The sequence below is a fragment of the Phyllostomus discolor genome, chromosome 13 (genome assembly GCF_004126475.2).
Source record: "Phyllostomus discolor isolate MPI-MPIP mPhyDis1 chromosome 13, mPhyDis1.pri.v3, whole genome shotgun sequence".
Lineage (NCBI taxonomy): Eukaryota > Metazoa > Chordata > Mammalia > Chiroptera > Phyllostomidae > Phyllostomus > Phyllostomus discolor.
Genome location: NC_040915.2, coordinates 39,107,281 through 39,119,635, shown reverse-complemented (window position 1 = coordinate 39,119,635; position 12,355 = coordinate 39,107,281). Strand labels below are relative to the sequence as shown.

Genomic DNA, 12,355 nt, shown 5'->3' with positions numbered 1-12,355 from the left:
TCCCAGCGGCGAGGAAGCGTTGCAGAAACGCGGATGCAGAAGACACGCGGGCCGCGCGCCGCGCAGACCTGGGCGGTCAGCCTGCGGGTGCCCGTCGCGCTCCTCGGCCCTCCGTTTCGGTGGCTTTAAGCAACATCCAGTTTAAACGAGGCTGCATTTTCCCGTCAGTCTCTTTCACAGCTTCACGGCGTCTGTGTTTCGGGAGGAAAAGGCTGCCGGACTCCCGCAGCGCTGAGAGCCGGGAGCGGAGGCGCGGTCCCCGTGCGTGCTAAGGGACCGGCGCTGGCTGCTGCCGGCTCGGAGCCCCCTGCCGGCCGCGCCAGGCCGTGCGCGCGCACTGGCGCGGGGGCCCGGAGCTGAGACGACAGCACAGGGCGGGCGGGCGGGCGGATGGGTCGCGTCAAGAGGTAGTTACGGAACTCGCGGAAACTTGCAGGCGCCGTGGTTGAAGACACAGGTAATGGAAGAGGTGCTCTGGCAGCCCATTGGCAGAAGCACCCACATCTTCCTGGGTGTAGGAGTGGGGTCAAGGGTGGCCCCCAAAGATGAATCTGAAAGGTGGAATGGCCTTGTTGGTTTTGCTCCGCCCCCTGCCCGCCGCTCCTGGAAAACAGACATCTCGCCAGACTCCCTGATGGGTGGGTGAATGACTGGACGTGGAGTGGCGGGGGCGAAAGGGCCAAGGGCGCGGGAGGCAGAGGGACTGGCCTGGGGGCGTGGCCCGTGTGAGGGCGTGGCCTGTGCCCAGGCAAGGCATGCTCTGCACCTGTGGTTCCCGGATGTCTCTCATGCACAACTCAGGATGTAAGTCCCACACAACAATCCTTCCGTGTGTGTAAACCTCAGGATTTTAGGAGGAAAAGGGAAAGGTTTAAGCGACGGCGTGCCATTTTGACCTTGTCAGTGGTACTGGGTGTCCTGGAGAAACCAATATACATGCGAGTATTGGAAATGAGTGAGCACGGGGCTGTGTTTCTGCCCGTGCAGAGACAGCCCCTTTGAAAGCTCCTCGCAGCCGTCCCTCATTAACCTGTGGCTGTAAGGACTCAATCGGTGCGAACGCTAAGCCCTGTGCAAACACGGGCGTCCGCACTGGCAATTTCCTCTCTGTTTGCTGCCGGGCTAATCCACTCGAGCGGGCCTGGCGCTCCGAGCGCGTGATGAGGTTGTCCTCCGGATGAGCCGCGGCGGCCGGGGGCACCCGGCCGTGACTGCGCTGCTCCAGCCGGCCTCGCCCCTCCCCCCCGCCAGCCCCCGGCTCGCTCAAAGACCACGCACCCGTGCCCGCCCGAGAAACTGTGCTTTGTGGAGGGTTGCAGCTCCAGACGGACATTCTGGGGGTCCTTTCTGCCACCTCCTGCCTGACAGCTCCTCCAGGCTGCGTCCAGGTCTGCTCTCCCTGGCGCTGCGCCATCTCCACTCGCTCAGGCGGCAGCCGCCTCCGGCCGCAGGGGCTCAGGCCCTCGGGGGAGGCTGCCCACCACATGTGCTCGCTCCCCATCCCCACGGAGTCGGACAGCGTGGGCCTGCTGTGCCGGACAGTTTCACACTGACCCTAGCAGCTTTGATTTCTGTCTTAGTGTCTTCCTGTGTGCCAGGGTTTAAGTACATCCCATGTACAGCCTGTGGTAGAATACACTGAAAGTTTCCCATGTAGTTGTCGGTGGTCTGGCACAAGTGACATCCTGCACGCTCACGCCGCTGTGCAGCCAGCCGTCCCCACCATCGTCTCCAGAAAATTCTCACCTTCTCCTCACGCCGGGACTCTGTCCCCACAGCAACGCTCTCTACTGCACCGCCCCTGGCACCCCCTCCTGCTCCCCGTCTCTGTGAGCTGGCTCCTCCAGGGGCTCCGTAGAAGTGAATCGGACTGCACTTGTCCTTCTGTGACTGGCCGTTCACTTGGCGCGGCGGCCCTCCGTGTGCCTCCACGTTGCAGCAGCGTCAGAATTCCCTTCGGTTTCCAGCTGGACAGAGGCCGCTGTCTGGAGGGACCCCCACCCCTAGTGTTCCTCCATGCCCCGACCGTGCACACCTGAGTCTCGGCCACCTTTTGGCTCTTGTGAATGTTATGGCTGGGAACGTGGGTGTGCAAGCACCCGTGCGAAGTTCGACGTGTCTGCGTGATGGGCACTTGCACTTGGCAAAGAGGGTTAGGTGCCCACACGCAGGTTGAGGCAGCAGCGCACCTTGGGGCAGGCTGGGAGTTGCGTCCACTTCCCGGGGTGCTGGGGCCCGACGGCGGCACTCTGCAGGCTCAGTCTGGACGGCGGAGGCAGCGTCCGTGGGGGGAAGGGCCGGGCAGGGCTGTCCGGGGCACAGCAGACCCCACGTCCCGGCCGCTCTGGGCGCCTTCGCTGCAATGGGAGCGTGACCTGCTGAGGGCCACGGAAAGTCGTGCTGGGAACCCTGCATCCCTGCCCGAGGCCGCGCGGCATCCCCGAAAAGCTGGCAGTGGGGGCAAAGGGGTTGTCGTCTCAAGTTCACATGTGGATCGTCGGTCCCGGTTAGAATGCAGGCGGGCCACCTCGGGCACTGAGAAGGACTCAGCGCCGTGGCTGGTGTGTGCAGGGACCAGCAGAGCCGGGCAGTGGCCGGGTGGGTGTCCCTCGGTCAGTCAGGGAGGCAGGACATAGGGTTAGTGACCACATGCGCACAGCAGGCAACCCAGCAGCCAGCCCAGCCAGAAACCCTGAACCAAGAGGAGACCTAGGCAGGGAGCAGAGAGGGGGCCTGGCATCTGCCGGAGAACGTTCCGGAAAAGTCACCACCCCGCTAGCAGTCTCCGCCAGTCTCCTGACAGGGGGGAAAGGTCCTCGCTCCCCAAGTCCACTGCCCCCCCACCCTGCGCACCTCGCCCCAGACTCCGACACGCACGCCACGTGCCCTGGGCGAGGGGGCCGGTGAGCTGACCGGCCAGTGTCACCTTGAGGCCACTCGCATTTGGTGGGGGCGGGGGGTGGGGGGCAGCCCTGGCCGCCGCTCTCGCCCGTCCGCTCCCCCGGCTGCACCAGTGCTCTCGCCCTGCAGACGAAGGCCTGTGGGACGTGTTCGTGAAGGACGTTCCTCGCGGCGCCACGTCCTACAGCATCAGCCTGGACAGGCTCCGGCCCGGAGTGACCTACGAGTTCCGGGTGGCGGCCGTGAACCAGCTGGGCTACGGGGAGCCCAGCCGCCCGTCCGCAGCCGTGTCAGGTAGGGTCCCCCCGGGGGAACTCTTGCTTGGGGAGGGGGGGAGGCGGACCCGGGACCGGGGACGCTTGCAGGCGCTGGGGCCCGCACGGAGCACGCGGTGCCGGGCGGCAGTGTGGTGCCGGCACACCACGGTCCTTCCAGAGACGATTCCCGTTTTTTGGTTTTAGTGAACAGGATAAAACCTGAGACGAGTCTCTTCCTTTAGAGCAACTCGTAAATGAAAACTTTTCTGTTCGTTTCTCCAAGAACATCTGAAAATGGGGCCAGCTGTCCCGCTGGGGGTCATTGCTCAGGGTCACTGGGGGCGTGAACTAAACACAACGGCCCAGCCCGTGGGAGGGGGGGGCCCCCGGGGGCAGAGGAGGCCGACAGGTAGCCAGACTGATCCCGGTGCGAGCCTGCCCCAGGCCGGCTCCAGGCGGGTGTGGACGCTATCCATCCGGGGCAGGCAGGGGCGGGGTCAGACCAGGGAGCCCTTGGGCTTAGACCGCACCCCACGGGCTTCTAGGGGGCCCGCCGGGTTCCGTCTGAGAGCGATCTCTCTGGGGACCAGGCGGGGGGCCGAGGGCCCAGGCGGTGGCGGTGTGATGGGGAGGCCCCCGCACTTCGTCCTCTTTCCCTTCAACCCGGAGGCCCCGCGGAGCCGAGGACAGGAGGAGAGCCCGCAGGGTGGGGCTGCTCCGGGGGGGGAGGGGCCTGCTCCCGGGCAGGGGCCCCGGGGTGGGGCAGCCTGGGGGCCCGAGCGGCCCTGCGCCGCCTCCCACGCAGAAGGCGGGACGGCGCTGCCACTGAAGCCCCGCCCACCCCGGCCAGGGGCCTCGTCTTCCCTGGGGTCCCGCCACCCCCGACCCCGGCCGGTTCGCGGGCAGGAGGCGCGTCTGGGCGTCTGTGTGACGTCACCGCGTGCTCGCGTCTGCCCGCAGCGCAAGCGGACGCCCCGTTCTACGCCGAGTGGTGGTTCCTGCTGGTGCTGGCGCTGTCCTGCCTCGTCGTCGTGCTGCTGGCCGCGTTCGCCCTGGTCCTGCGCGGGCAGAGCCGGAGATACAGGAGCTGCAGCACAGGTGGGCTGCGCCGCCCGGGGCCGGGGGGCAGGGGGCGGGGCGCCTCTCCGGGGGTGGCAGGCTCTCCTGTCTGCGCGCGGAGTGGCCCTGGTCTCGGACGCGCCGCCGGGTCCCGCAGCCTCCGAGTCTCGGTTTCCCCGCCTGCACCCCGTCCCCGCAATGCAGCGGTGCTTTCGAGTGCGGTCAGAAGGAGGTGCGCAGTGCCAACCTGAGGGCAGTCGTGCCGCAGCAGGGCGGTGAGGGCCAGCGGCCGGCACAGTCCCAGCGTTAGGTGTCCCGCACAGAGCGACGGGAACGCCGGGGCACAGCCGTCCTGAGGCCCGAGTCCGTGCCTCGCCCGCTGCCCCGCTACCCAGCACCGAGTCCACAGCGGCCGGCCTACCTCCACGTCCCCAACACAAGCGCTGTGCCTGGCACACAGTAGGGGCCTGGCACAAAGTAGGTGCTCAGGAAGCGCTGCTGCTGGATGAGCTGCCGTCAGTAGAGAAGGGAGGAGGCGGGGCAGAGCCAGCCGCGAAGGGGCACCCCGAGTGCGGCCCCACCTGGGGGAAGGTCCCAGCGGGGGGTTCTGGGGGACGCAAGGGCGCTGCTGCTGCTGGCCGACAGGGCGACCAGAAGGTGGGAGGGGGCCTCCGGGTGTGGGCAGCGCACTGGACGTGCTCTGACGTCCTCCGTTTAAAGACGCGGCTGCCGGGGCCTCCTCTTCTTCACCTGAGCGGGTCTCACCGGGCCCCAGACTGCGGCTGCCCCTCCCCCACGTCCCCACCACGGGGCCTTCTGTCCCGGGTCCCCGGGCCCCGCCCCGGGGCGTCAGGCTCCTCCCCGCAGCTCGTCCGTCCTCCCCCTTAGGAGACGGGGCCCGGGCCCCCCGGTGAGGCGGTCCTGCCGCCACGCTAGCTGGCCGCACCGCGGAGGGACCCTCGGGACCCCCGGGACCCCCACCCGGCCGCCGGCACCGTTGCCGCGCAGGAAGGGTGTGTGAGACCCTGGAGCACCTGGCCGAGGGCTCTGGGGACACTGGGCAGCCTGCCCCCCCCCCCCCAGGAAGGACGCCTTCTCCATGTAAACTCACTCCTGACGAGGGCTCCCTTCCTGCAGGGCTCGCGGGGCGGGAGGGGCGCGTGGCTTCGCTGAGCCGGTGCTGTGGCAGAGGCCGTGTCTGACATGTAGGGTCCCCCACTTGTCATGCTCCCACCCGACCCGGAGACGGAGCTCACCTGCCGTCCCTGGTACTTGGCCTCACCTGCGGTGTTAACTTCCTGCCGCACTCGGACCCTCGGGAAAGCGCCTGCCTACCAGCACGGCCCCTCCCGCCCAGGGGGCACAGAGCCCAACATCCGGCTGGCACGGCCTCACCCCTCACTCTCCCTCCTGCACCCCCACACAGCCGACCTCAGCGGGTTCCCTCGGCTCCCTCCTGACCCCGCCCCCGCCAGCACCTTTGTCCTCCCCGGGTGCTCTGTGCATGTTGGTGTAGGCACACTGGGGGGTGGGGGGGCAAGGCCCCCCACAGAGGGGACCCTCGGGGTTAGAAATGGGACCACATTGAGCAGGCCCACGCAGACCCCGCCACGGGCCCAGCCCCAGCCCCCAGGCCGGCGCAGCGGGGCCGAGCAGAGAAGGCCGAGGGGCCGCTAGGACGTGTGTTTGGTCGGGACTGGGAGACTGGGCAGGCGAGGGAAAGCGAGCAGACGCGTCTGAAACGCCCGGCAGGCGGTGGCCGCCCCTGGGGAACGCAGGCCAGACTGCCCTGGCTCCGGGGCCAGGAGGCTCGGGGAGCCCAGCGGCAGGGAGACGAGCAGATGCCGGCGTCCGGGCCTGACTCCGCTCCCCCCGCCGCGGAGTTCAGGAGCCGCTGTGAGCGAGCGCACAGGTTCACTCTCTAGAGCAGCCCCTCGGCACGGGCGGGGCTCGGCCTGCCGCCCCTGCAGCGGGGAGCCCGAGCCCCCCAGCCACGGCCAGCCCCCCAGACTCTCTCTCTGCCGACCGGCTTGTCCTACGGTGGCCAGCAGGTGTGTCTGGCTGGTTAAACGTCGACTGCCCTGCCTCTCAACCAGAGGGTGCTCTCCGAGCGCCCTCACGACGTGCGCTGACCAGAACACTGGGGTTGGGGTCAGGCACAACCGACGCTGAGATGCGGACACGGCCGCCTGGCTCCTGCCTGCGTCGTTTGTAAGACAGTTTTTCTCCCCCCGAGCTGGGCCAAGCACCTGGGGGGCCTGAGGCCGGGCGGGTTTCCATGGTGTCGGCTCCTGCGAGCGCCCGGGAGATGCGCTGGGGCTCAGGGGAGCTGCGGGGGCCCTGCCGGCAACGCCCACTCACGCCCGCTCCCACTTCAGGTAAGGGCCTCTCCCACGTGGAGGAGTCCGTGACCCTGGATAACGGGGGCTTCGCTGCCTTGGAGCTCAACAGCCGGCACCTCAGTGTCAAGAACACCTTCTCGAAGAAGAACGGGACCAGGTAGGGACACGGCAGCTGTCCCCCGGCCAGGGACCTGTGTGCTGGCCAGAGACGGGTCCCAGCAGGGGCAGCGTTGAGCCCAGGCGGGCAGTCAGGGCAGGCGGTCAGAGTCCCGGGGTCGTAAAAAGAGGGCAGGTCTCAGGCGTGCAGGGGGCTGACCTGGGGAGACCCCACAGCCCTGGGCGAGCCCCTGGGGTTAGTCCCCACAAGCACCGCAGACTGGGGACCTGTTGCATCTGTTGCCGAAATGGTGTCAGAGGCCACGAGGTCAGGGGCTGTGGGTCTCCTCTCGATCGGCCAGAGCTTGGTCCCGAGGCCAGGTGGGGGCGCTGTGCCCGGCGGCTCGCCCTCACGCAGCGGCGTCCGGCCCCAGGTCCCCGCCCCGGCCGAGCCCCGGGGGGCTGCACTACTCCGACGAGGACATCTGCAACAAGTACAACGGCGCCGCGCTGGCCGAGAGCATGACCCTGCAGGAGAAGTCGGTGGACGCGTCCGAGTCCGAGGTCAGTGTTGCGACCCCTCCCGCCCCTGTCCCGGGCCCTCTGCTTCCTCAAGGCGCCTGTCTCAGTTGGGTGTGATGGTTGGGTGTGACGGCTGGGTGTGACGAGGACAAGGGCCCCACTGACAGGTGGGGGAGAGAGGGAAGGCTCCGTGCTCAGACCGGCAGCCCAGGTGCCCGCCAGCCCCCCACGGCCTCGGGCTCGGCCTCGGCGGCTCCAACACCCCCGGCGGGCTCCCGGAGCAGCGGGTCCCACTCTGAGCAGACCGGCCTCCGCAGGACATGCCCAAGCACTGAGGGCTCTGGGGCGTGGTCCCAGCAGTCCCCGCCCCAGCCAGCGCTCCCGCGGGTGATACGACCTTTGATCCATGGCCACCCTCCTTCCTCCTGCTCTCAGAACCAGGCCTGCCGTGTCCTGGGGGTGGCCATGCCCTTGGTGGCCTCTGCACCCCAGCTGAGAGTTGGGGGACCTGAGCCTGCGAGACGGAGAGAAGCGGGGACACCCCCACGCTCCCCCACATTCCTACCCCTCGTGCTGAAGGGGGTCTCTCCTCACGGCAGCTCTGGGCCAGTTAACAGGTCCCGCAGCTCCCCCTTGAGACGCAGCCCTGTCCCGCTGAGCAGACGCACCAGGGAGCTCTGTCCCGGAGGGGTGGGCGCCTCCACCATGACCCCCGCCGGGGCGAGGGCCTGCGAACCTCCAGCCCCTGTTGTGCGGCGCTCAGCTGGGGGCTGAGCGGCCCAGAGTGCGAGGCTCACGGGGGAGCGGCAGGGCGGGCCTTCTCCGGGGGGGCAGCATGGTGGGGACCCCACTGGGGGCTCGGCCCTCCCCGCCCCCACCGTCTCCAACCTCACACCCCACCCCCCGGGGAAGCCGGCTCCCTGTCCGTCCCAAGCTTCCCCGGCTCGGGTCTGCCAGGCCACGGGAGGGAGAGAAATCACCAGGCCGTTTGCTGGATGTGCAGGCCGACCCCACCTCCCAGCATTTTCACTCTAAATCGATATGTAATCTAAAATAAGTCTCACCTTCATTCTGACCTGAATTCAGGCCTTATTGAGCCCTGAGGCTCAGTACAATGGCTTCTTTGAAACCGCGGTTTGCACTCAGCTCCCAGGGAGAGGGGAGGGGAGGGCAGGGCGAGTCTCCCCTGCTGGGCTCCCAGCCTCTGTCTGCAAAGGCCGGGGGCCGTCTGCACCGCGGCCCTGGGCGTGGAGAAGGCGGCCGCCGCGGCACCCCGCGTTCCCCGAGCTCGTCTGCCTAAACCAGGGGCCGCGGGTGAAACCCTCGAACACTGCCCCGCCTGCTTGTGGTCCAGAGTCAGCGGCGCGGAGGAGCAGGCCGGCCCTCCCCTCAGCCGACGACCCTCTGCGGGGGCAGGGAGAGCGCCAGCCTCGCGCCCCTCCTGACGCTGGGCCCTTACTGCAGGCCGAGGCCCCTGCGAGCGTGCAGGTCCCCGGGCGGCAGCCGGAGTGGGCGCGCAGCAGCTCGGCAGGTGGCGCTGTCGGCGGCTGTGTGTCCCGCACGGATTGAGCGCCTACGCCGGCCAGGCCCAGGCTAACGGGCTGCCAGGCAGGGCGACGCCCCGCACCGGCCACACGGCGAGGCCGAGGCTGAAGTTGTGCTTAACCGAGGTTTAACCGAGCCCGCCCCTGCGCCGCGGTCCCTCCAGCCTCGCGCCGGGGCCAGAACCCGGCTCCCGAGGTCCGCTCTGTTTGTTCGTGCATGCCTTCCCGGAGCTGTTCCCTGGAAAGGGCTCCGTCCCGCGCCTGAGCGGGTTTTGAGACTCCGTCTGGCTCATTCTTAAGGAGGGTTATCAAGTGCGGGCCGGCGCGGAGCTAAGGCGTGTGCCTGTACCCACTCGTGCGCACGCGTGCGCGGGCGAGCCCAACTACAGGTGCGGCGCAGACACGAGGGCGGGGCGATGGGGCAGGGAGGGATGAGCGAGGGGTGTGAGCCCACACTAAGCCCTGCACGGAGTTGTCGCGACCTCACGTGATGCCTGAGCGCCAGGCCGTCTCCTCAGCGCCCCCGCTAAGGCCCCAGGGATCAGGGTAGACGCCTCCGCTCCGAGGTGCGGCCTTCGGCGCGTGCGCCGACTCCAGCGACCGCGCGGGGGCGGCTAGACCGGCAGGCCCTTCGTCTCCGCCCCCGCTCGGGCCGTGAGGGTGAGCCCCGCTGGAAACCTCCACTGCCACCGGCTCTGTGATTCCTGGCCACTCCGGGGCTGGGGCCGCTCCACGGTGAACCCAGGAGGCTGTCGGCCCTTCGGGTCCGCTCCGGCCACGGGACGGCCCCGCTCTGTTCAACCGCTGGCTGGCTCGTGGCTTCGGCTGCGGGGTCGCTGGACTCCCAGCCTCCTGCGAAGCTTCCAGCCCTCTGGCCTGAGAAAAAGCCGGGGTCCCCTCGGGCACCGCCCTCCTCGCCCTCCAGTCACGGGGGAGCCAGTGTCCTTTGCGTGTCCCGCATGACCACACCCTCCCGTGACCGTGGTCCCCCCGTCCTTCCCCACGCGCCCGCTCCCCGGTGCCTGGGCCCACGCCCCGCTCACAGCCCGCTCTCCCCCAGGGCACCGACTCGGAGTCCGAGGACGCGCCGCCCCCGCACTCCTTCGTCAACCACTACCTGAGCGACCCCACCTACTGCGGCTCCTGGAAGCGGCGGGCCCCGGGCGGGCGCGCGGCCCCGCACCGGTACGAGGCGGTGGCGGCGGCCGAGGCCCCGCCCCTGCACACGGTGGTGACCACGCAGAGCGCCGTGTTCGCGCCCGCGGGCCTCGGCGCCCGGACTCCGCTCACCGGCTTCTCGTCCTTCGTGTGACCGGCCTCGGCCGGGGCGACCGCGCCGACCCTCGGACCGCCGTCCGCAGCGACTGAGCTCAGGCTCCTGTTCGCCGAGACCCGCAGGCGGAGGCCTCGCCTGCCCGGGAACGCTAGGTTTCAGTTCGGAAGGTTTTTTTAACGGCTTTTTGTAACATCGCCGCGGGAAGCGGGCCTATTTGTTTTCTTTTCTTTGTACGAGAAGGCGCATTTCACGGTGCGACGGCTGGGCACCCGGACCCCGCAGGCCCCAGGCCGCGCTCTCCATCCGCTGGACCAGGAGGCGGGAAGGGAGGAGGAGACGGAGGGTCCCGCGCGACCCCCGCCTGCCTCCAGGCCACCGGCCTCTTCTCTACCTCCTGGGCCTCCTGTCCGGACACCCAGCGGCCCCCCGGCCCTGTGGCCCGGCCGGCGGCTCCGTCCTGGGGTTGTAAGAGCGAATGTCCGGCCCGGGCTCAGCGCATGCCGGCCCGGCCGCGTCTGTCCCTGAGACGCTCTCGCTAGGCACTTGCTGGTGCAGGGGCCCGCCGGACCGTGCTGGGGGCCCGGCGGGAGACTGCGGGGTGGTGTCCTCTGACTGGTGACGGCCAGGGGTCGCCTCTGTGGCGTCCCAGTGGTGAATCATGGGGCTCGGGTCTTCCTTTCTCTCTGAACTGGGTAGTGCAGGAGCAGGAGCCCCCCCCCCCCCGCCCCCACGCTGGAAGCCCGCGCCGGCCCCCCAAGAACACAGCACACGCCAGCCCACGGATCGGGGGGAAGACAGCGCGTTCCGGAATTGCCTGTTGCGTGAGAGGTGTGCATTGTTAACCAGAGTATTTTTTAAATCTTTTTATCTTTTTTTAAAATATGTCACATGAAATGAATGAGTCTCTGCTGTCTCCAGGTGCCTTTTTATTGATTGTTTAGCTTTGTCCGTGGGAAACACGGGAAGTGACGGTGTCTCCAAATAAAGCAAACGGCTCTGAGAAAATGAGGTCCGGACCTGCCTCGTGCACGTGGCCCCGCCCCCGCCGCCCACCTCCCTCCTCCCCCCTCCCCCCTCCCCCCTCCCCCCTCCCCCCTCACAGAGCACTCCGGCCCCGCCCCTGCGGTGCACACGGCGGGCCCTCCCCGGGAGCACCGCTCCGCAAGCTGCTCAGTGACAGCGGTGCGTGCGGCTGCTGCCCCTTCCCTGGGTCCCAGGCCAGCTTTTTAGGCCAGACTGGTTTTCTGGACAGTTTTTTCCGCTCTGTTACCGCTTTGTGTTAGGTTTTCAGCCTAAACAGCACATAGAAACAGCACACGCCGCTTTGGAAACCTGCAGGTGGAGCCGTGGCTGTGCATCCAGCCCACCCCTCACGTTGTTGGTGACAGGCACTGGGGTGGCTGAGGGGCAGGTGGCCGGTCCCCCAGGCAGAGCCCAGGCCTGGATGTCATGGGAGGGCCCCGAGTCCCTGCCGACTGGTTGGACTGCGGCACGTGAAAGGACCACGGCTACTCTGTCCACACCCCCAGGGCGCAGGGCTCAGGGAGCCAGGCTGCAGAGGTCCGGGACGCGGTCTGGGACTGGAGAGGCTGCGGCAGACTGTCTGGGGAGACGGGCTGTGACCCGAGAAGGCGGACACACTGTCTCTCTGTGCTCTGCGGACACAGCAGCAGGCAGTGGGGGCAAGGGCGGGCCCACGCACCCTGGGACCCAGTCCACGTGGTGTGGGGTGTGTGTTCCACGCTTGGGCGTGGTTTCATGACAAGACGGCCCTTCTCCGGGCTCATTCTCCCTCCTGTGTTTCCTCTGCTCTTGGGAAACTCGCCTTGTGTGGAGTTCTCGGGGCGAGGAGGCTGCACGGCCCCAGGGGGCTGCGGGCGGCCTGTCCATGCTGGGCCCCTACCCCCGGGGGGACAGGGGCCCCGGCCGTCAGCACATCTGCACCTCAGGAACTGAGTGGGGGCCTCCAGCTGGGTGCCAGCCTCCCGGGGGACCGTGGGCATCACGGAGGGCCCAGAGGTGCTGCAGCCCACCATGAGCTCCAACGCAGGACCCGCGGGGCAGGGAGCTGTGGACCCCGTCCAACGCCAGAGTGTTTGGTGTCCGAGCACCGTGTCCCAGCGCTCACGTGTCTTCTCCCCGCGCGGACCCGTTTTCTCCCCGGTGGGCGGCCCGGTGCAGCGGGGAGACCGGAAGTGCCCGCCGGGCCGTCTTTCCCTCCCCGGTTTCGTTTCAAAAGCGTAAGCTCATTGAGAAAATAGGGTTTGAAGCAGCCCTCGCCTCTAGAAATGGTCTCAATTCCTCTGTCTCCTGGGAATCTACATGGTTTGTCTGACGGGAAACTGAGGGTGCTTCCAG

General features: G+C 68.3%; 1 protein-coding gene across 1 annotated transcript in view; it reads left to right on the top strand.

Moving 5' to 3' along the window:
• LOC118497837 (protein sidekick-1-like) overlaps positions 1–11,002 on the top strand; it is a 32,796-nt gene extending 21,794 nt beyond the window's left edge. The window contains exons 5-9 of the mRNA XM_036013644.1: positions 2,971–3,195; positions 4,119–4,256; positions 6,596–6,716; positions 7,090–7,219; positions 9,782–11,002. Of these exons, the coding sequence (XP_035869537.1) occupies positions 2,971–3,195; positions 4,119–4,256; positions 6,596–6,716; positions 7,090–7,219; positions 9,782–10,033 (866 nt within the window). The 3' untranslated portion in view covers positions 10,034–11,002. The remainder of the gene's footprint in view (positions 1–2,970; positions 3,196–4,118; positions 4,257–6,595; positions 6,717–7,089; positions 7,220–9,781) is intronic.
• The last annotated feature ends 1,353 nt before the right edge of the window (positions 11,003–12,355 follow it).